Source organism: Podarcis melisellensis (genome assembly GCF_964234715.1).
Source record: "Podarcis melisellensis genome assembly, chromosome: Z".
Lineage (NCBI taxonomy): Eukaryota > Metazoa > Chordata > Lepidosauria > Squamata > Lacertidae > Podarcis > Podarcis melisellensis.
The window spans coordinates 41118151-41142143 of NC_138547.1; the positions used below are offsets into that span (position 1 = coordinate 41118151).

General features: G+C 43.0%; 1 protein-coding gene and 1 long non-coding RNA gene across 8 annotated transcripts in view; one reads left to right on the forward strand and one right to left on the reverse strand.

The window, feature by feature from the left end:
* The window catches only part of LOC309362176, a 120239-nt gene that overhangs the window by 75948 nt on the left and 20298 nt on the right, over window positions 1–23993 (forward strand). The gene's annotated exons all lie outside the window — the stretch shown is intronic.
* Window positions 20861–23993, reverse strand: part of GPR50 (G protein-coupled receptor 50) — a gene marked incomplete at its 5' end in the record, with an annotated part of 66986 nt that continues 63853 nt past the window's right edge. For both annotated transcript variants that reach the window (XM_081897665.1, XM_081897664.1), the window contains one exon: window positions 20861–22392. In XM_081897665.1, the coding sequence (XP_081753791.1) occupies window positions 21527–22392 (866 nt within the window). In that variant the 3' untranslated portion in view covers window positions 20861–21526. The remainder of the gene's footprint in view (window positions 22393–23993) is intronic.

A 23993-nucleotide genomic window follows, 5' to 3' on the forward strand; every position in this document is an offset into this window, starting at 1 on the left:
AAGAATCGCCATGTCACTTTCATTTTATTCTCCACCTCCTTGCACAAAATGCAAAGCAGGGATGGGGTGACTGCCAAATACTGTTGAACTCCATCATCCTAGGCAGCATACCTACTGGTCAGAAATGCTAGGAGCTTTAGTCCAGTAACATAAGGAGGGATGAGTTTTGTGGGAAGGAAAACCAAATTTATCATGTATTTTCAGAAGGCCCAGCCTTAAGCTGTGCACGTTAACTTTCCTTTCCTATCTCAAGTTCTCCTTTCCTTTCTGAAGACCCATCTGGCAAGGCCTAGCTGGGAAAGGGGGCAAGTAGGCCTTCACTGGGACCTGGGCAGCGAGAGAAAACCAAGCTTCTAGTGTTATGTATATGTCATCAAGAGTCACCCCATTCAGTTGTTGCTCCAGACAGTTTTTATAGGGGGGGAGGGGCAGGAAAATTGTCCTTACAAAAAGGAGAATGGAATCTTTGGATTAGCAAAGATGCAGGCTATAAAATCTCCTTTCAGAGAGATTCAGTTCACTTACAGCATTTGCTGAACTGAGAGCCAAGCCACATGGCTCTTTCTTCTCTTGTTCCAGGATGCACAACGAAAAAAGCCTGAGAAGGGGCAGGGAGCAGAGCCTGCTGAGAGTCATGGGTTCCCTCAGAGGATCCTGGGAACTGCAGTGTGCTGAGAGTTGTTAGGAGACTCCTGTTCTCATTCCAGTTCCCAAAGGGGTTTAACAAACTTTCTTCCCAGGGAAGTCCAGCAAATTTAGCTCTGAGAGGCAAATGGGTTTGCTAACAACTCTGTAGTCAGCACCCTTAACAAGCTGCATCTCATGGCTCTTTAAATGTGTGTTGTGAATGTGGCCTTTTTGGTTGGTCCATGACATTGCAGATTGTCACTTCGTGACAACACAGAAGTGGGGCTCCTTGGTGATAGCATATCCACGTCCTTTGGATAATTAGTGAGGATGAAACAGTAATCACCATTCATTGCTTCTCAAAAATGTAAATGTTTACCCAAGTTGCATTGGACACTCTTAAATGTTTTATTTTTGTTTTGTATTTTGCTCAGCTGTATCGGTGGCACATGTCTGTGTTTCAATCTTGCTTTATAGACTGTTTTTTAAAAATTGTTTTATTTAATGTTGTTTGCGTTTCCACTGTCATTATGGTATTTTCATTGCACACTGCTCTGAGATTTAAAAATAATTATATTTAGCGAAATAAATTGTTAATACACAAACAAACACACCCACACACACTTAAGCTGCTGTTCCACCTGTGATGGAAAAGCTATTGGTGCTGTCTATATTCCTCTGTGGGTGGGAAAGCAACTGGGGAAGAGAAATTTTCAGACGCAAAATAATCAGAAGGAAAGGGTTGTGCATTCAGTCCCTTCTTCCACTTCCAATTGGAGTTTTTCTTACTTTTTAGCCATTGAGAGATTGCTACTGTGTCTGTTAACATCTAGTTTGACCCTCATCCACTGCACTAATTCACTGTTGCTCAACTCTGATGGAGTGTGTAACTGTTGTGATTTAACCGAGGGGCCATAATTCAGTGGTAGAACATGTGGAAGGTCCCAGATTTGATCCCTGGCACCCTCAGACAGGGCTGGAATATAATTCTGTCTGAAATCCTGGTGGGCTGCTGCCACTCACTGTAGACAATACTGACTTTGGTGGACCCAAGGTCTGACCTGCAATAAAGCAACTTCTTTGGATTATCTTTTGTACTTGTTACCTTTTGCTCCCATTCTGGCTCTGGTTCCTAGAGACAACAGCCACTATCTTAGTTTGACACTATTTCAAAACCTGCAATGGGAAGGAAATGACCCTCCTAAAACTTTTATGTTGCTCATTACCTTCAAAACTCATTTAGAGAATTGAACAGTCCCTGTGAATCCTCTGTCACAAGCCCAAAGTGGCAACTGCAGCTTTATCCATCACAAAGACATTATCTGGGCAAGAGCCAAGCCCATCAGAAGTGCTGTCACACATAAATTCCACACCAAAGAGATGCAATTTAGAGAGGTATCATATATTGTCTTAACTCCAGAAAGCATTCAAACTCCCAGCTGAGAAGCCCTTCACCTTCTTCCACTAAAACCAGAGGGGAGAGGATACTTGTGGCCCTCTAAGTGTTGCTGAAGTACAACACCAATTATCCCTGATCCCTGGCCGGAGATGCAGGGTGCTAGAGTCCAGTAGCATCTAGAGGGTCACTGGTTCCATATCCATGCCACACAAGCAAAGGTGCAGTGGTCTGGGGTTGCGAGCATTCAAAGATGCATTACTGTTTCTGCAGCATGGTCTCCAATGCCCCAGAGCCACCCAGTCAGCTTGAAAGGGGAGCTTACCTTTTGTGCTGATTGGAGCCAATCAGAGTGAAAGGAGGTGAGTCAGCCACTGAGGATTGGTTCCTAGGGTCACTCTGGAGAAGGTGTGCAGCATGATGGAGCGGTTGTTCTATATGCTCCAAAGAATTTTAAGACCACTGGCAACACAAGGTGCTTCAGTTTCCAGGGAATGGTGTGCAAGTTCTGTTCTGTACAATGGAACTTCAAGGAAAACACAACTGAAGCCACTCCAAAATAAGATATTAGAGCACTCCAAATCATTTACCCTTTCAGGAACACAGAAAATAGATCTAGCTGAGAGGCAGCACATGGAGAGACACACTGATCGTTGCAATACATCTCTAACTGTTGTTGTATAATTATAAAATAACCAAGAAGGGTGTGTGACTGAGGTGGCATGGTTGTGATTATCGAGGGCACAGGCAAACTCCGGCACTCCAGATGTTTGGGACTAAAATTCCCATCATCCCTCTGGTCCTGTTAGCTAGGGATGATGGGAATTGTAGTCCCAAACATCTGAAGGGCCGGAGTTTGCCTATGCCTGGGCTACATTGACCCTCAGGGATCCTTCCAGCTCTATGATTCTATGGTGCTGCGCTACTTTGTGGTGCATAAAGGAGCATTTTCTTCTTGGTCAATCCTGAATCTGTTGTCAGTTCCTTTCGCTGGGTGTCCCTACCCCCTGACTAAAATTCTGTTGCTCAGCTTTTAGGAAATTGTAAATGCTAGAGGTGTTCAGAGTTGGATTAACCAAGAAGTCAAATAATCTAGAGCAGCAGTCTTAAACATTTTCACACCTGGGACATGCCTTTACCCTAAACATGCATTACGGGACCCGATTCTGGATTTCTGTGCAGGGTGGTAGTGCTGCTGGACCTTACAAGTTGAAAACCAGCTCTCCAGAATAACTGTCAATTTACACCCAGGAAGACACTTTCATTTTATTTTATTAATTGCCACACATCATCTCTTTTTCTGCACTCTTCTTCATACTCTGAATATGTATTCATCACTTCACACACCCAAGGGTATGCCAAAGCATTTCACAGTAATCAATTCAAAATGCATTAAGAAGTTCAAGAAAACAATGCAAAGTACTATAAGTGTTCATCAAAGGGGGGCGGGAATCAGCACCTCAGTCAGCACAAAACATACATACCTTCCACACAGCCTAAACTCCAACAGCCTGACCACCAGTGCTATCCAAATACCTGAGAGAATAATATGTCTCTGCTTGGCACTGCAAGATTGGCAAAGTTAATGCCAGTCCAGCTTCCTAGGGAGATCATTCTGCAAGTTGGGGGTGGGGGAGTTTGCTACCACAGAAAAGGCCAATTTTCGTGTTACCACCCTCTGAGCACCCTTGGAAGGAGACTCACAGAGAGGGTCAGATGCCAATCCCAGGGTCTGAGTATGTTTGTACGTGGAACGGCAATGGGCTGTGCAAAAAGGTCTCCCTTCAAATGGTGGTTGTACCAGTGGCAAAGTGTGGGTTGCCAGCGCACAGAGCGGGGGTGGGAGGGAGGAAAATGGGCAGAGTACACATGCGCATTCAATTGCCTAATAGTGTCTGTGTCACCCAGGAGATCGCAGCCGCAGAAACAAGAAAATAGGAGTTGTTCTGTTGTCTGGAGATGTCACGTACTGCTTCGCCTGGAGAAGCTTTTTTCAGTAGAGACCAGCTACAGAAGCACGCAGCTGTATTGAGGCAGCACAGGGTGTTCAAGTTTTGCTAACAATGTTGTGTCCAAGGCAACCGCTCCTCTGCTTTCCCCATGCTATGCCAATGGTTGATAACTCTGGTATGAAACCACCTTAAAAACCCAGCCTTCTCCTTATGCAAGAACTATGGAAAGGTTTACACTATACATTTAAAGCACATTCTGTGCATTTTCAAAGCACATGGCTTTCCCCGCAAAGAATGCTGGGGACCGGACCATAGTTTTCCCCTCACAGGGGCTACCGTTTCCCTTGCCTACTGTTCCCATGATTCTTTTTGGTGATGTCATCTGCTTTAGACGTGTGTTGAATGGGCATTCAGTGTTTGGTGTTCTTCTGCTCTATCTTTCCCATTGATTTCAGTATTTTGCAGAGCAGACGTCTTCGAGAATGCTGCTTCTAAACTGCTCTACAAATTAATCTGTGTCGTTTTCTGCCCTGGCGCAAGGCAATTTTATTTGTAATTAATATGGTTCAGCCCTCAAGCAACAGTTCTCTGCAACTCAGTTAACAAACTCTTTGGAACAGCAAAAAAGAAAAAGAAAAAGCAGACAAATATTTGATGGCGTTGGTTGAAGCAATGCTCATATAAGGAGTCAGCGAAATCAAAGCTGACGTTGTCTTAGGAATGAGGTTTCACCTTTGGCTGTCTGAAACATTAGCTGCTGACACATCAGAAGAAAAAAGTGATGGTAGACCTTTAAGGTCATACTTCATAGGAGGAGGAGGCGAGCGAGAGGAAAAGAATTACGCTTTTTAAATATGACAGATGCATAACTCAAGGAACAGCAAAAGCATTGCAGCTCGGCCACTGGATCTTTTTTGGGAGGGGTGGGGAGATATTCATATCGTTCCAACAAACACCATGAACTGGATTACAGAGGAAATAAATGAGCCTACAATCTCCACTCTGATCTCTGATCCCTTCTGGAAGGGAACTTATGGAAGAGATATTGTTCCAAATATTTGAATAGGAGATGAGATAGCAAATGGTTCGACACCACATTCTGACTATGGTAAAGAACATACAAAACACAGGAATAGTTACAGTGGCCTTTAGACAGCCTGGAGGGGTGGGGAGGAATCAGCCTAATTTGGTAATTATTTAACTCTGCACTTTCTACGAACTGTAATAAATGTTGTGCGTATACACAATGAATCACTGAGAGCTGGTGCAGAGTAGTAGCTAAGAATGTGAGGTTTGAAGTTCCTAGCTCAAAAATAATTTCAGCTGTGGATACAGTAGTTGGATTTAAGCAAGCAACTGTCTTGATCCTATGCCTGTTGATTTGTAAATATGTCACACTGTGTTCAGCTGGACCTACTCTCAAGAAATTGGTCACTTGGGGATAATAACACTGACCTACCATACAGGGCTGCTGTCAGGGGAAGGGCTGTAGTTCAGTGGTAGAGCATCTGGTTAGCATGCACAAGGTCCCAGGTTCAATCCCTGGTGTCTCCAGGTAAGGCTGGAATGTCCACTGCCTGAAATGCTGGAGAGCTGCTGCCAGTCAGTGTGGACAATATTGAACTAGATGGACTGATGGTATAAATCACTATAAGGCAGCTTCCTATGTGCCCAAGGAGCCCTGAAATAATATTAGTGCAAGATGGCTTAGCAGTGTAAAAATGAAGGCTAAACTGGGTTTTCCAGATGAGGTATCTGCTGGGAGAGAAGCTGTTAAGAAGAACAAAGGTGTTGATGACCAATCATCAGCTGCAACCCTACATCTGAGTAACCTGATGATATGGTATGAATGTCACTGCACAAGTGGAGACAGAGATACACCTGTGGTACACAGTGCTTACACTCTCAATAGCTCCCCCAGGGCAAGGGCAGCACAGCCCATTCTGCCACCTAAGGTGAAACAGGAAGGTGTTGCCTTGTGAGTTGCCACCCCGCCAAAGCACTGAGGTCGCATAGCAGCTCCTTCCAGGGTCTGGTGAGTTCTCATGCAACCTTCTGAGACCCAAGCAGCAGCAGAACTACATTTTGGGGGCCCTGAAACTTGAACTGCCTTTGGGACCCCCTTTGCAAGCAGTAGTGAGGCCTGGGCAACCACTGTTGTCTTCATCAATGGGGTTGTTCCATGGCTGATCATCACATTTTGCCACATCTGTGCTACTGACTGTCAAACTTTGGGATTGTTGAAATATATACAACACAAAATGAATCAGTTTCACTCAATTCAGTGTGACTCCAATTGGGTCTATAGACCCAAAAATGTTAAGCAAGTTGCTTCTGGGGCCCCTCTGAGATCAGAGGCCTTGAAGCTTAAGCTTTCATTAACTTCAAAGATCTGCCCCGGACACGTGAGGCAATCCCATGAAATTTCACAGGGCTCTCATGAAATCTCACCGGAACCCAACCCAACCACTTTTCCTTGCTTCTTTGCACATGCTACTTGGATTCCACTGCTTGAAGTGGGTTATGTACTGAGTTGAATAGGATCCAAAATGCAGCAGTTTGATTGGTCCTAGAACAATAGGATTCAGAAAGCAGCAGTCTGATTGGTCCACAGGAGCCACTCAATCCAGCTCCAGGAGAACCCTGGAATTAGCCAATCACGTGGGGCCCATTGTGTAAATAATGTATATAAAGCAGACATTCTGGGGAGAACTTCCATTCCTCCTCACCACTATGAGCTGAATAAAGAGCATGAAATCTACTTTCGACTCCAAGTATATTTCAAAGTGGCTGCGTTAGTCTGCCTCCTGGAAGGGCTAGCAGCTTGAACATTCTGCTTAGAGTAAAGCCTTTTGCCTAGCCGTACAGTTGTGCTGAGAGCAGGCCCCTTGTTACAGTAAAGCAGGTGTGGGGGACCTTTGGCCTTCCAGATATTGCTGAACTACAACCTCCACCATCCCTGGCCATTGACCATTCTTGCTGGGGCTGATGGGAGTTGTAGTTCTGCAACATCTATGGGCCAAAGGCCCCCCAAAGAGCAGGTTTGGGGGAGAAAGTGATATGATAAAGCCACGGGTGCCCAGTGATGAAAGTGAATAAGGCGCAACGTTCAGCCTCATATATGTGTCCAGCTGGGCTGCTGCCAGCATCTAAATTCATCACCATACCACAACTGAGCCCATTTTCATCCATCAAGCTCTCTTTTGTCTCTTCATATCATTGTTGAAATGGCTTCCATAGCAAGCCATCTGCAATACTTTTGTTTTTCTCTAATTACCTTTGGATTATTAAATCATCCTTTGCTTCCAATATCTGTTGACAGGCATTGATACTGCCCGCGAGCTTGCTTTTAATAATAGTTAAAGCCTAGACCTCTCACAGAATTGAGTAAGTGCACACTTTCTGTGTTTTGTATCCCTTCCTAGATAAGCCAGCTATCATTAAAAAATATATATATTAAACATCATTTATATCTTATCATAGAATCATAGAGTTGGAAGAGACCACAAGGGCCATTGAGTCCAACTCCCTGCCAAGCAGTAAACACCATCAGAGCACTCCTGACATATGGTTGTCAAGCCTCTGCTTAAAGACCACTGTCGAACAGCTCTTACTGTCAGGAAGTTCTTCCTAATGTTTAGGTGGAATCTTCTTTCTTGTAGTTTGGATCCATTGCTCCGTGTCCGCTTCTCTGGAGCAGCAGAAAACAACCTTTCTCCCTCCTCGATGTGACATCCTTTTATATATTTGAACATGGCTATCATATCACCCCTTAACCTCCTCTTCTCCAGGCTAAACATGCCCAGCTCCCTTAGCCGTTCCTCATAAGGCATCGTTTCCAGGCCTTTGACCATTTTGGTTGCCCTCCTCTGGACACGTTCCAGTTTGTCAGTGTCCTTCTTGAACTGTGGTGCCCAGAACTGGACACAGTACTCCAGGTGAGGTCTGACCAGAGCAGAATACAGTGGCACTATTACTTCCCTTGATCTAGATGCTATACTCCTATTGATGCAGCCCAGAATTGCATTGGCTTTTTTAGCTGCCGCATCACACTGTTGGCTCATGTCAAGTTTGTGGTCAACCAAGACTCCTAGATCCTTTTCACATGTACTGCTCTCAAGCCAGGTGTCACCCATCTTGTATTTGTGCCTCTCATTATTTTTTTTATTTTTTTTTGCCCAAGTGCAATACTTTACATTTCTCCCTGTTAAAATTCATCTTGTTTGTTTTGGCCCAGTTCTCTAATCTGTCAAGGTCGTTTTGAAGTGTGATCCTGTCCTCTGGGGTGTTAGCCACCCCTCCCAGTTTGGTGTCATCTGCAAATCTTAGGAACATGTATTCTTATAACTCTATCTTTTAAAATGTATTTTTATTAAATATTTTCTTGATTTACAAAGGTATGTGCAATGTCTCTCTCTTCTATTTTTTTCCATGTAACTTTTTTGTGTGTTTTTTTATAGAGCAGTTTCATTAGGAAGACATTAGGAAGAAAAGGGGGAAAGTGGTGGTGGTAGGGAAGATGGTTAGGGGTGGGATCAGGTGGTGATGTTTCTATTTTACTTAATATATGTGGGGTTTTGTGTCAGTGTTGCTTCTGCAGGTTCCCTGCTGTTATGTAGTCTTATAATTGAACAGCTCAACATCTAGCATAACCATAGAACAATTTTGGATTTCCTAAAAGGTAGTAAATAGGCAAAACAAATATTGTATTAAAGGCAAGTGATTATATAATGTAATAATTGCTACTGTTTATCCTGCAGTAATACACAAAGGAAAATTACAAAAGTGGGGAAGACAAATGAAGGTTTGGAATCCAAACTTAAGTATTCATTATTCCTATATCTAATAGCAAACATGTGACACCTCCAGGCTGTCAGTATTTTGTGCGAAGGATTCGACCACACATTGGGGAATTTTGGTTTGTGCAATTAAAGCAGATTAAAGTGTTCAGTCATGCTACTGCAACCGCCCCACTTTAAAGCAACAGGTTTTTGCAGGTAGGAAAGTGATGGGGAAATGCTTTGAAAGATGTGGCATGAATTAATGATTAACAGGAAGACGTGTAACCACCTCCATAAGCAAATCAGGATGAGTGTAGTTTTGATTAACTTGCCTGCAGACAAATCTATAAAGACCAGATATGGGGATGAAGATGTAATACAGAAGTCATCTGAAGATCATCAGGACAACAAAACTGGGCAAAACTGACAGACAAGTTTGTGATTTCTGCAGACTTAAGGGTGGTGACTCCCCATGTATTCAAAGTGCTCATTCATTTGCAAATTAAAAAACAACAACAACAGCCTGAGAAGGATTGAGCTTGATCCTAGATCTCAAGTAAGCATGGAATGTTGAGGAAGGACACCCGTTACGAACTTCCAGGCCTACAGATGTTGTTGAATGACAACTCCCATCATCTGTGACCATTGGCCATGCTGGCTGGGGCTGATGGGGGTTGTAGATGAGCAGCATCTGGAAGGCTCCAGATAGAAGGCTGACCTAACTGGTATTCAAACAACTGGATAGACATGAATAATATTTTCTTGATCTGCTGTGTTTTTAAAACACTGTATAATTTGGTGAGTGGTCGGAGTGCAACGTTTGAAGTGCAGTTTAAATCTCCGCCTTTATGTTTATTGTTCTTCGCAGTGCAGTTTATCAACAGAATATATTCTGCAAACTCCATGATCATTAAAACATTCAATATTCACACCCAAATAGCTACATAATGCCATCAGCCGTAAATATTCATAAATGCTAATGGCTACAATCCCTTTTTAATTGCTCGATACAACTTTAATGAGGTTCTAGCTGGCAGCCAGCCAGATCTGAGGACCTGCCTTGTGTGTGAGAGTGCAGAAACAATCCATTTAACTAGCAGCAAAAAGACCAAGGGTGCAATCCTTGGGAATAAGCCCCACTGAACATAATGGAACAGTAAAATTAAAAGTGCCACCTGGAGACAGCATTAGGGAATCACAGTTCTTGAGTAAACAGAGCTGCTTAAAAATCCCTTGTAAATGTCCTCTGCATGTCTTGACTGAACATACAGAGAGGGAAGTGTGGGATTGAGGTTTTTGCTCCTGTCTCTTACTTCCATATGTACATTGTAGGGCCAGAACGTTCTGCATGTGTGGTGTGCTACCAGGTCATAGGTGCCTGCTCCCTGGGGCCCTGGGTGCCCGAGCACCCACAAAAGTCCCCCTGAAGGGGCCGGGCACCCACAAATTTCAGTGCGAGGGCCATACATGCTGCCCCAGGCACCCACGGTCATGGGGCTAGGCTGGCACTCCTATACCAGGTCTCCTGGCCTCACTCTTTCTATGCTTTCTGAAGTTCCAAATAACTGAGGAATGAAAAGAGCCTCGTTATAAGAGACAAGACTGCACCTTTCTGTCCCGGCTTCTGCCCCATCTCACCCTTCACCTGATCACCCCCCCTCCCATGATCCTCCACGGGGCTCTCCAGTCCACATGAAGGTGGGTGGGGAGAGCTGGCATCCCTGCTCCCCACTTCCAAAGCAACTGAAGTTGGGGTGGGAAGGGGAGATTTCCCCACCTCCAACCCAGGTTCCCACCACTTAGCCCCTTTCTCTACTCCCTTCTCCTGTGTCAACTCAAACCAGATCCCTACAGGCTTCATGACTTGATATAAGAAGGTATAGATTTCTGCTCTGGACCATTTTCATGTAGAGCTGTCTCCATTCTGCTGCAGTTCAGCCTCTGAGAAATTTTTTACATGATTATCATTACGCTATTCAGCACAAGAAAAACAGTGGGAGATGTCCACAATTACGCATTGTTCTTTTCTGTTTCTCTTTTTATTTTGTTAAATTTTAATTGATTTCCTGATGAGTTGAGTGTTACAGCACTCATAATATTTTATATACCGGTATTTTGCAGCTGTTTTTTTAAAATGTATTTTTATTAAAGATTTCTTGGTTTACAAAAGTATGTGCAGTGTCTCTGTTTTACAAATTACATTTTTTACAGATCAGTTTCATTTGTTGAGACATTAGTGTTACATTCGGAAGAAAAGGGAAAGAGGTGGAGGGGGCATGATGAGTGGGGTGGGGTGGGGTGGCAATGCTTCTATTCTACTTAATGTATGTGTGGGGTTTTGTGTCAGCGTCGTTTGTTCAGGTTCTCTTTGCTATTCGCTTGTGTTCCTTTGGTGTTGAGAGAGGTTCGGGGTTGGCCTAGCGTGTGCTTGTTCATTTGTGATTGGCTGTGGTGAACTTTGTTTTCATGTATGTGTGGGGTGGGTGGATGTTTTGGATCAGGTTAGCCATATTGATTTGTATGCTGTCAGTGGATTCTTGTCGTTGTCTTGTTGGGCTGTGTATGTGATAAAGGGGAGCCATACCAGGGTGAAGGCGTCTTCTTCTATTTGTCCCCGTGTCAGTTTCAGTTTATTGGTTAATTTTTCTAGTAAGGCTGTTTCCCATACTATTTGGTACCATTGGTCCATGCTTATTCCTGACAGGTCTCTCCAGTGTCTGGTTATGGTGTTTCTGGCTGCTGAGAGTATGTGGGTTATGAGTTCTTTGTTATGTGAGTGGGCATTATTATCTTGGAAGATGTTTAGTAGGGCCAGTTCTGGGGTTATTTCTAATACCTGCTTAGTTATTTTGCATATTTCTTTTATGGCCGTTGTCCAGAATAGTTGGATTTTGGGGCATTCCCACCACATGTGGAGGTATGTGCCTGTGGAGGTGCACCCTCTCCAGCATTTTGCTGAGGTTCCTGGGTGTATTAGCCCTAGTTTTCTTGGTGTTAGTTACCACCTGTAGGTGAGTTTTAGAGTGAGTTGTTTCCTTTTCGTTGATATGGATTTAAAGGGGGGTTTAGACCACATTCTGGCCCACTCAGTGTGTTTATCTCATAGCATTGTTTGTGAACTAAAGCAGCAGCAGCAAAGATCCCTGCAGGATTGATTTCAGTTCTAGAGATGGGACAAATAAGCAATAACTGACAATTTCCGTTCCTGCTTCAGTTTCCAAAGTAATTTGGAAACATCTCTATTGTAACTCTAGATTCCTCATCCTGAAAGGACTATGGTACCAGTTCAGGCTTGGGAGTCTGTCCACTCTCTTTGGGAACTTCTTGGCATGTTATTGTCTTATGCGGAGGGTATTGTTCTGCAGAGAGGTATATTAGGTTAGCCCCCATCTGCAGTCTGGGGTGCTATTGTCTATACGCAGGCTAAGAACTGGAAATGAACTAGTCTTTACCATAAAATTTCTTTTTAAGGACAGAAATCCAAAAATAGGATTGGAATCATCCATTGAAAAGTGAAGTGTTATGCACCTTCTCCCCCACCCCCCATTTCTTGGGGAGGAGGGAGGAGGAATATGAGAAGCATTTGCTCAAAATGAGGATGACGACCCCCTGATTTAAAATCAAATGGCTCTTTCCCCTGTATCAATGCAGCAGTAATCCCAAAGGCACAAAATACAGGCAACAGACACATGCTAGGTAAAAGGAATAAATATATCTTTATTAACAAAGCCACCAATCACACTTTGAAGGCAACAATCTGTATTCAGGTAGACACAACATCAATATATAATTTCATTTTCCTATTTTTTTCACAGTGCAGATCAATATATAGTTCCCCCCTGTTTCTTTTTTAAAAATCTTCTAAATAACAGTCATCAGCATCCTCTAAGAAAAAGTGTGATACAATTACCTTCACCCTGTGACATATTTGTTCTTTCTCATTTGTAACGCTAATTTAAAAATAGATAAAATTTTGAGCAGTTTTACGCAAAGGGCATTTATGGACCATTTCACACATGTTAGCCCTGCTTATTTGTTCCATGTAATTGTTTATCAGTAAAGAGATAAGTGCTGGGATCAATGGTGTCTCTGTGGCTGTCTCCCTGTACCAGTCCAGATCACCACAAATCTGCCTACCTCTGAGCACACTAACCAGGTGGAGAAAATAAAGGTGACCTGTGTGTGAGAATCAGCGCTAAGGAAAATCAGGTTTCTTGGTATACAAGCAATAAGCAAGAACTGATTCCAAACTGCAGTCCTAGCTATAAATTAACCTGAAATCACTAGGCTCTTTGGAGTCTAATTAACAATTAAGGCTCACTGGGTTCTTGTGCAAAAAGCACTGGGTGGACCTGTGCAAATCTCTCCAGAGATGTCAACAGAGTTTGAGGTTAAGTCAACACAAATGTATTCTCACCAGATTTGGCCGACATTAACTGCAAGATATTCACCCCACCACCCTTTTTTGAGGGTGCTTCCGCATCAGGAGTGGGGAATCCTTTTTGCCCAAGAGGCCAGATATTTATGTCCCCCACCCCTTTCGGCCAATTTTTAACAAATGGGTGGGATGCCCTGCTGGTCAGTCATCTGACATCATAACAACATCAGATCACCAACACAAGTCAAAGCAGAGTGCTTCCCAGTTGCCTGACAGCCTGTGGATTGTTGGGTGCTTTGGAAGTGCTGAGTGCAAAGTGCTTTGCAAGCCCTGTGCTTGGGACCTTGCAAGTGCTGAGCACTGGTCTTGCAAAGGGCTTTCTGCAGCACTTCCTGCATGCCAACCAGCTGTTCAAGGGGCTTGCCCTATACTTGGTGCTTTGAGCGGGCTCCTGAATGTTGATTCCATGCATCCACATGGCAACTGGGCCAAGAGTCACTCTGATCCCCATTCATCCACAACTCACAGAAAAGTTGTGCAGGCATGACCACCCAAGCTTCAAGGTGGGAAGGTCCAAGGACCTGGAGTAGACTTTGGACTCCCTGGGGATTAGAAATTAAGTCTCCTTGTTTTGAGCAATCACAATCGGATTTTGAAATTAAGAAATGCATTCTGCAGCCCCTTTGTAGACTGGTAGAGCTGCAATCAAAATAATCCAAGGTCATTTTGCCACTGTGTTGCACTGAGATAAGCCATGGTTTAGTTCAGCATGTCATCTGAATCTCATGGTTGATCTGTCCCCAGACAAACCACAAACCTAATGATTTTTTCTGGGAGAGCTAAACTATGAACCCAGATTCTGATGGCATGCTAAAGCCAACCATGGTTTAGTGCAGCACTGCAGCAAAATGACCAGGGAGGAGCAAAGCAACTGGAATCTCATCTCCTGAACAAATGAGGGCAGTGTGTCTTATGCTGTAGAGCTTTTACTCTGACACACTTTAGCGCCTTACCCTCTGCTTTGATTGGAGATACTCATGCATTCCTTACAACCAATGTCTGGTCTTAGTCGATCGTGCATTGAAACAGTTGTGCACGTGTTATTATACTGTTCATATTAATGTGGACAATAACTCCTTATATATTATACCCAGTGCTTTTCTTCTTAAAAAATGTTTAGGGGTACCCTCATTTTGACTCAAGAAAATAACCATTTTATAGTTCAAATCGGGGAAAATAAATACAGTAAATGGACAAAAGTACAAAGATTCACAAAATGTTTAGGGAGCGTTATGTGTACCCCTGTGTCTCCCCAGAAAAAAGCACTGATTATACCTGCTTAAACCAAACCTCCAGGCAGATCTGATAATTTTAACCCTTCCCTCTTTCTGTCAAACTCCACTAATTAAATCACCACCAAAGTGGCAAACTTCTGTGCATCTGCACGTGCTACTAGAAACCAGATGCTTAAATCTCCTTGCCAACTGCACGAGCACTTAGCAACCCATTCTAGTGTGACTGAATGTGCAACAACACAAAGACACACTTCCTAGCACTTTGCTGTGCTGTTAATTCTACATAGTCTTTTGCTGGCCTGTAAGCTGTAAAACTGTATTTGTTGATTGTAACTTAGTGGCCGATCTGTGATCCTAGTAATAAAGATTCACTGGTTTATTGTGCCTTGCGCCAGCCATTTCCAACTCCCAAGTCCTCCTGGCACAAAACGATGTATATTATCTTACCACTGTGATACTTCAGAATAGTTTTTCTCAGAATAGACCCATTGAAATTAATGAGCATGACTAAGTTAAGCCCATTAGTTTTAATAGGCACACTCTGAATAAAAATCAATTGGTTACTACTTGATGTGTCCTGAGATGTATGCTGTTCAAACCACTTAGTGGTGACCAGCTCCTGAGATGCTGCAATTGTTTGGCACAATTCCTAGAAAAGGTGGGTGCTAGAGATGAATTAAAGATCGCATTTACTTGGAGGAGCACAGTGCTCAGAACAAACAAGCATTGGCTCTTATAGATGCAGCAAAAAAACCTGCATTGTCATATTGTGCATTCCACTTTGTAACTAATGGATATGATATACAGAAGCCCTGCTCCAGCAGCTACAGGATACACACAGAAGAGGCTACTTCAAATATGTTGAGGGGAAATCAACTTTGGAGAAAACAGACCACTTGTTTTCTCCTGCTCTGGAGGTAGGTCTCGAACCAATGGCTTCAATCTCTGAGAAAGGAGATTCCGAGTAAACATCAGGAAAAAAACTTTCCGACAGTAAGAGCTGCTTGACAGTGGAAAGAGATTGTAGACTCTCCCTCCTCTGAAGTTTTCAAGCAGAGGTTGGGTGGCAACCTGTCAGGGATGCTTTTGCTGAGGTTCCTGCATTGCAGAGAGTTGGGCTAGATGACCCTTTCAACTCTGCAGTTCTATGATTCTATGATTGTGCCCCACGGAACTCTGGCTTGTAGCAATAACCTTTCCAGCTTTTGGCTCGGTTTGACCTCACACCTAGAGGAAGCTATTGAGCGAAATGAGGGCTCTTATATCTCAGCCTCTGATGGGTTTGGGGAGCTGCCAAAGAGTCATTTGGCAATTCACTTCTGATTCAAACAAGCTGCAGTGCTCTTCAGAAGGCCCAAACATCAATTGCTTCTAAATGAGACTTTGAATTTAATAATCCCTTTTCTTTCTTTTACGTAGCTGGCAGGTGGAACATCAAAAGTTTTCTTTTTGTATCTTTCTCTAATATTTCTTTTGCCTTCTCTCTCTTTATTTCTTCTTCTTCTTCTTCTTCTTCTTCTTCTTCTTCTTCTTCTTCTTCTTCTTCTGGAGTTCCATGTCTGGGGCCTTTTATTAAAGTCTATAAATTGTATACTCATGGAGGTGGTGGATGATTTATGGAGGGCCCTGGGTGAGAGACAGGGAAAGGTAGGTTTCCCGGGATGAAAGGCTGAGAGGAGCTACAGTCTGTAAAGGCTAATAATTACTTTTAAGAGAGGATCCATATTCCACTTATCTGATTTGTATTTCTTTAGTCACTATTTTACTGTATTATGGAATTTTTAAATTACAAATCTCATTCGAACCTGCCTGGTTAAAAAACACACAACCAAAACAAAGCTAGATTGCATCAGCCAGGAGGGCTGTAGTTATCAGACCAGGGGTAGAGAAAGAATCTAACTCTTTCCTTTCTTAGCTCTACTGAAGTCCTTAGGAGAACTCTTCTAAAATTGGCATTGACTTTGGGGGGAAATCCTGCATAGGCATTCTTTCCCCTCCACACAAATACTAGCTTAAAAGGAGGTGTTTTCTAACTCAATGCAATCTGGTTTCTATCTGGTTTCCCTGCCTGGTTGCTCAGTCAACTTCTCTAAATGAACCATTTAAAAATAAATTTAGGACCTAAAATTTAGCAATTCACACATGCATACATTATTTCACATGAACTATAATCCAATTACGAACATATAATAAAAATGTGGAAAACCAAAAAATCTCTCAACCAAAAATCTCTCAAAAGGTTTTTTTAACCTTGCTTTATATTTTTATTCCAAACCTTATAAATTATTGAAAACACGGCAACTTACAATAATGACTTTTATTTTCCCAAACCGAAAACCTAGACTAAGGTAAATCCTTTTTTTATTAAGCAGACCTAAATCCAGTGAATGGAGTACACCTAATTTATATTTCTACTGCTCTGCATTTCAACTGAGACAATTATTATATATAATAAAAGGGGAACTGAATCAACACAGAATAGACAATGAAATTAAACTTTCCAAACATCTCTCATTAACAAGCTCTTGCATTTAAAGATCTTAAACCAAATCAATTGAACTCTTTAACAAATCCATTTACTAATTGTACTATCCAAATATGGACAATCTGACAATGTAAATTTGCACCTATTATGTCTCCATTAATCCTATTATCGTACCACCCAGATTTTTTTCCAGCAAGGCAATCTGAACACTGGGAATCCAAGGTTTAGACACATTACAAGATTTATATACGAATAATCAACCAATATCTATTAACCTGATAACATTAACTTTGTCAAACATTTACACAAACTAGATTTTAATCAAATTCATACTTTTAGTACAAAAGAACATTTAAAAATACAAGCTTTGAGACTCTTAAGGCAACTTTATTAAGCACAATGGAGGTGGAATGATTAGTTTCTAAATTGTACTCTAGCTTATGGATCTATGGAACAACTTAAAAAGATATGGGAACTAGATACTGGCACACAAATTACAGTGGTACCTCTGAATGCGAACGGGATCCGTTCTGGAGCCCCGTTCGCATCCAGAAGCGAACGCAACCCGTGTCTGCGCATGCGCAGTTTGCAATTCACCGCTTCTGTGCATGACGGCATTTTGACCGTCTGCACATGCACAAGGGCAAAACCCAGAAGTAACACGCTCCGTTACTTCCGGGTCGCCGCAGTGCGCAACCCGAAAATATTTATCCCAAAGCTACTTCAACCCGAGGTATGACTGTATTCCCAAGGATTGGAATAAAATTTGGGAATTATGACCCTTAAAATCTGTTCCCGTTTTTTCTTAAAATTATTACACAGATGGTATCACACTCCTTTGCAAAGGTAAAAAAATGTTTTCTTCTATATCACCTAATTGTTGGAGGGGTTGCAATAAACTTTGTACATATTGTCATTTAGGCTAGTAATGTCCATTTGTGTAAGATTTTAGGAATTTGATTTTGACAGAAATAATAGATGTTACTAAAGAAACTATTGTTTGTTGCCAAAATCTAATGTTATTGAATATTTTTGTGGATACCAATGTAAATATATTGTCAGAAAGAATGGGTCTTATATATTATCTTGGCAGCACAAATAGTAATTGCAACTCAGTGGAAACCAGCCCAAAATCTGACACTGGGCGTTTGATGCCACTCACTCTGGAATATAGATGTAGTGGAGAAAATCACACATAATTTGAGATTTTAACAAGGTCTAGGTTCTTCAGGGGCACTGGTGGCGCTGTGGTCTAAACCACTGAGCCTCTTGGGTTTGCCGATCAGATGGTCGACGGATCGAATCCCCACGATGGGGTGAGCTCCCGTTGCTCGGTCCCATCTCCTGCCAACCTAGCAGTTCGAAAGCACACCAGTGCAAGTAGATAAATAGGTACCGCTCCAGCGGGAAGGTAAACGGCTTTTCTGTGTGCTGCTCTGGTTTCGGCGTTCCTTTGCTCCAGAAGCGGCTTAGTCATGCTGGCTATGTGACCCAGGAAACTGTCTGCAGACAAACGTTGGCTCCCTCAGCCAGTAAAGTGAGATGAGCGCCGCAACCCCAGAGTCAGGCACAACTGGACTTAATTGTCAGGGGTCCTTTACCTTTACCTTTAGGTTCTCCAGACACCTTTTATATGATTTGAAATTCTTTACAACATATACAACATTGCTTTCAAGACAATCTTTGTCACAAGCCTGTCAAATCTGGAACTAGACTTGATAATCTGATGAAATTGACAGTCCTTACTTAGACTTTGCTATTCTGACTCATGTGCAACTACTCATTCTGCATGCCTATTTTATGGTTTTCATATTTTAATTTTTGTCTGTTGTTATAATTGTCCTTTCTGTTTGGATTACATTGGGGAGGGTTCAGTCTCCCCTTCATTCAGCCTCTGGTTCCATTAATTATCACCCCTTGCTGAGGCAAATTGCATTTTTTAAAGAAACAAAAAACAAATACACCATTTTGCAGGCTAGATAAGACGTATTTAATATCACCTGCAGTTTGCCCTTGTGTGTGTGGCTGTAAACCAGTTCAAAATTCAAGTTTTAGTAAGACTGCTGTATTGCAGATTATATATCTATATGGACAAAGGGGAGGCTGGTTGGGCAAAAGATTCCTGCATTGTAGGGAGTTGGGCCAGGGGCCCCTTGTGGTCCCTTCTAACTCTACAATTCTATAAGTCTAAGGTGAGGTAGAGCCCTACCATTATTTTTTCTGCACTCTAAAAATCCAAACCTCTGTAGCAATGCCATATTCATAAATTTCCTATAACTGAGGGTAGAGTGCCAGCAAATTTGTCAATTTGAGTTTCTCTCTGTTCTTCAGTTCTGCAGCCTCATTCTCAAGTCTCCACATTTCCACATCAGCTTGAGCTGCTTTAAAAGAAAAGTCCTCATGAAAATTCATCAGCCTTTTTTGTGTGTGAGCTTCTCCTAATATACATTTCTTCCTATGGGAAAATAACTGCTCTCCAATTTCTGATTTCTCCCCAGTTTCTGATTTCTCCCCAATTTCTGATTTTTGTCAATCAGAATTGATCTCAACTGATTAATTCAACCAATTTATTGATTAAACATTGCAAAACTAGCTAGACTTCTGGTCTTTCCCAAATGATAGGATTACCCATACCTGGGCTTGCAGAGACAGTGTTGCTTAGGAGAAAGACACACATCACAGAAAGTAAGACAAATGACCTCCAGATGTTGCCAGGACTACAGCATCCTAGAAATTCATTGTCCTGGCTGGTGCTGATGGGAGTTGGAGTCCAGCAACACCTGCAGATTCCTCACCCTGGATATAAAGAGAGAACCCACAGCATAACCCTCAGCTGCCAGTGAACCTCAATTATTCCCAGCTCTGGAACTTGTCGTGCTAGGTATTCATACCAGCAAATCATATGCCAGCCCAGTCCTTGGTCTTGCCTTTCCCAGCATTCCTCTGGTGGGAGGACTGGCTGGCTTTCTTTATATTTAGATGCTGTGCATGGACAGTCATGCAGATATGCATTCATCCATCTGTGGCTTTATTTTGTTTTCCAAGTGCAAACTCCACTCTCACCCCAGTGCAAACATGGCCCAAGTATTAGGGGAACAGACAATCACAACGGGCCAGCCAATCTGGGCCACAAAAAGCTGCTTTTTGTTTCAGACTTTCTAAATTGACTCTTCCCCCTGCCGCTGAGGCTGAATTAGACACTAGAGGAATAGGTACATTCTGATGGACCGCCACAGATCCTGCTGTTCTAAACATGTCACTGCTGTATTCACATTTAAATAGCAACCCATCAACCGCAGGTTAAAAACTGATTTCCTTTGCTTTTTGCCCTGCTTTTTGGTTAAGACACTTCAATTTTTAACAGCACAGGCATACTTTTTTTTGTTTTTTTGCTATTTCCTTAAAAAATAGGCACACTTAAATAATACATTGCAAAAGGTTTGTTCTTAAGAGCATATACAAATAAAACGACCTTTCTACAGGTGAGCTCATCCTCACTGTTTTACTGCACAAGCCACTGTTCTGGGCATCCCTCTGTATTGGAAAAGCTGAGAACAGTGGCTCATACAGAAGCCCAATGGGCAGCCTCCTTCCAGGATGATTGCCGTGAGGTTACATGAGCCCTTAATGGCCTGTAATTCACCTTGCATGCCACATTAGCAGCCATCTCATGACACACTAATGTATCCAGCCTGGCAAGGACTCAGCTCTTTGTTGCTAAGCTTTAAAGAAGAATTGCTGGAGATATATCATCAGGTTAGTGGCAAAACACTGGTTAACACATACAGTAATCTAATATAGCGCAAAGTTGGTCATGTGGCCTAGAGCTTTTGCACACTCCAGCAGAGGCACACCAGAAGGAGCAGAGCGTGGCACATCTGTCGGTAGAACACTACAGAGAAGGACAATGCAGCCTGCCCCCCCCCCAGATTTCTTGGATGCACATTCTCAAGGCTGTATGCACCCTTCTTGGAATGCTTCTTGTCTTAGGGAGTCATCGCATATGTGCAGCACATGCATCCCAAATTGATCAGGCACACTGTGGAAAGCAGCATTGAAGAGAACAACAAGACAGGCAAGCATCATCCTGCAAATCTTTACACAAATCCATGACTTCAGTGGGAATGTGAATGAGGTGTGTGTGCGTGCACGGACATGTGTGCATGCACTAATGCTGAGAGAGGATAAACCCACAGGTCAGTGGCAGAGCACATGCATTGCACGCAGAAGGTTCAATCCTAGGCATTGTTCGCTGAAAGGGTGGGATAGACCTCTTGGCCCCAGATGCTGAAGAGTTTGGTCAGCCAGAGCAGAGAGTCCTGGCCTGGATAAAAGGGTCCAGTTAAGGCAGTTGCCTCAAGGCAACCTTGTAAGCTGGTGGCCAAAGAAGGCTTCTTGCTTCAAAAGTGTATGCTCTTTCTCAGCAGAACCTAGGAAACCATAAGCCGACTCTCACAAAGCATAATAACAAGCCCATTGTTTGAAGAGAGAGAGAATGAGACAGAAGGTGGTGGAATCATTTGTACGAGTCAAATTTGGCCCTTGTGATAGCATGTAGAAGATGAGCTTTACATAGTGCATATGGACAGAGCGGAATAAATAATCCTTCTATTTACAATAAAATTTCAGCCTGGTTGTTGTTTGTTCCAGCTGGGGATGGCTTGCTTTTAACCCCCTCCGTCCCACCTTTCGAGGCGTCGAGAAAGAGCAAGCGTGGACTCCAGAGGCCAAGGAGGATTCTCTTGTACTCCTTCCGGAAATTCTGGTTGAGAATGCCGTATATCACGGCATTGAGGCAGCTGTTAAAGTAAGCCATGAAGTAGCTCACCACAAAAAGCCACTCTGGAATCTGCGGGATGATCTTCGAAGGGTTGATGGAGACCGCCAGGCCGATGAAGTTTAATGGCCCCCAGCACACTGCGAACAGGACGAAGACCACAAACATGGTCAGGAAGTTCCGCACGTCAGCCGTACGCACTTTCTGCTTGCAGTCTTGCCTCACCCGGTGCTTGACCTGGATCACGAGGATCCAGATCCGAAGGTAGCAGAAGGTCACGATGGAGAGAGGGATGATGAAATGGACCACCACCACAGTGATGGTATACGACATGCTCACTGTCTGAGCAAAAGTGCATGAATAAATCCTCTGGTCATATTGCAGGGAGCCCACGAAAAGGTTTGGCAGGATAGCCACCAGGGTCAGCAGCCACGTCAGGCAAAGGTAGCCGCAGGTGTTCTTCAGGTTGAAGAGCTTGTCATACCGGAGGCTGTGGCAAATGTAGCAGTACCTGTTGATGGCGATGGCTGTGATGTTGAAGATGGAGCCAATCACACTGAGGCCCATGAAGAAGCCACTGATCTGGCAGTGGATGTCACCCATGGTCCATTCATTGTGGAAGATGGCGGTCAATATAAGAGGGTAGGGATAGACAGCCACCACCAGGTCTGCCACAGACAGGCTGACCACAAAGATATTGCCTGGGTGGGGGGTGGGGAGAGAGATGAAGAAATAGTTAAACCCCTTGCTTGTGTAAATATTAATATCCAAATAACATCTGACCCAGCTTTCAGGGCACACCACCAGCTTACAGAAGAGTTCTGAAGCATAAAATTGCACCAGATTTAAACTTCATCCACTGGTTTAAAACTGGTAGCAGCTAATAAAAATTGTACGGTATTTGTTTCTCTGACTTTCAAGTTGTGGAATGAAGAGGCCAGACGAGAAATGCACTGTTATGGGAATATAGCTTTGTAGTGGTAATTCTGGGCAGGAGTAGGGAAGAATTCTACTCAATACAAAGTGATCAATTCAATCAACTGCAAATTCCTCCACTCCCTTGGGCACCCAGATCACTCCAGTTGGGTATTTCTGATTCCTTCAATTGGCTTGCCAAATGGATCCATTCCAAGAATCTGAAAATATAACTTTCAGAGTTGAAATTGTTATTTAGAAGCCATAACAGTTTTGTAAACACACACACACATACACAGGTTTTGAAAAATGTGGGCTAAGAGCTAATAAAAATATATAGAAAGGTCAACTGAGTTTAAGAAAGCAAAGGGGGTAAAAGCTAAGAAAGTGGGAAAGTAAATATTTAGCGTGGTTGGGGAGGCAATAAAAGTGTTCTGCAAACAGATAATAGAATTTGGCATACAGACAGAAATAAGCCTGCCATATGCTCCTGTAGCCCCAGAAAGATAAACACGAGAATCTTGTTGTGGACTATAACTTTGAAAAATTTACAGAAAACATATTTATCTCCAGATCCTTCCCATCACTGATCTTCACTTTCCTGCTGCCCACACATTTCAAGTATTCAGCTGGGAAAGAACTATAAAGTTCCTTCCGTTGTTTGGGAACACAACAACAAGGAAGCCACAACAGTTCCAATCTTGTGCTGTTGGGTGTGCAGATGGGTAAGGACGTAGGAAGCTGCCTTATACTGAGACTATGGGGCCCTTCTAGCTCAACCAAGTCTACCCTGATCATCAGCTCTCCAGGGTTCCAGGCAGTGGCCTCTCCCATCCCTACCTGGATGTGTCACAGACTGGGCCAGGGACCTTCTCAATGCAAAGAAGATGCTCTACCACTGAGCTATGGTGCTTCCCAGGGTGTGTGAGAGAGAAGAAGTAGCCCAGCTCAGGAGGAGTTAAGTTCAGGAGAGTGTAGAGAGAATTAGGCTTTTCCAGGGCAGACCCAACATACTGTGCTGTCTGAAGTAATAAAGAAGTCAGGCTTGCTACACTAGCAGGCCCTCCCACTCATTCCGTTGAGTGGAGCTGTAGACTTCTGCCCTAAAGTCCTGCTCAGATGAGCAGGTGACAGCAAAGGCTGCAAGGTTTTTTAGCTGGGGCAATCAGAATAAGATCCACTATTTGACTATTGATTCAAAACCCTAAAGTGTATTTTATATAATTGACTTTTTGATGTCTATCCTTTGTATATCGTATTGGTGTTTTATTGCTATGGCTGATGACTGACACAAATAAAGATTCATTCATTCATTCCTGTTCAATGCCTTGGGCTCAATGACCTGGGAGGTGGCATTTGAGGACTTTCTAGGGCTCTGGTCTATGTC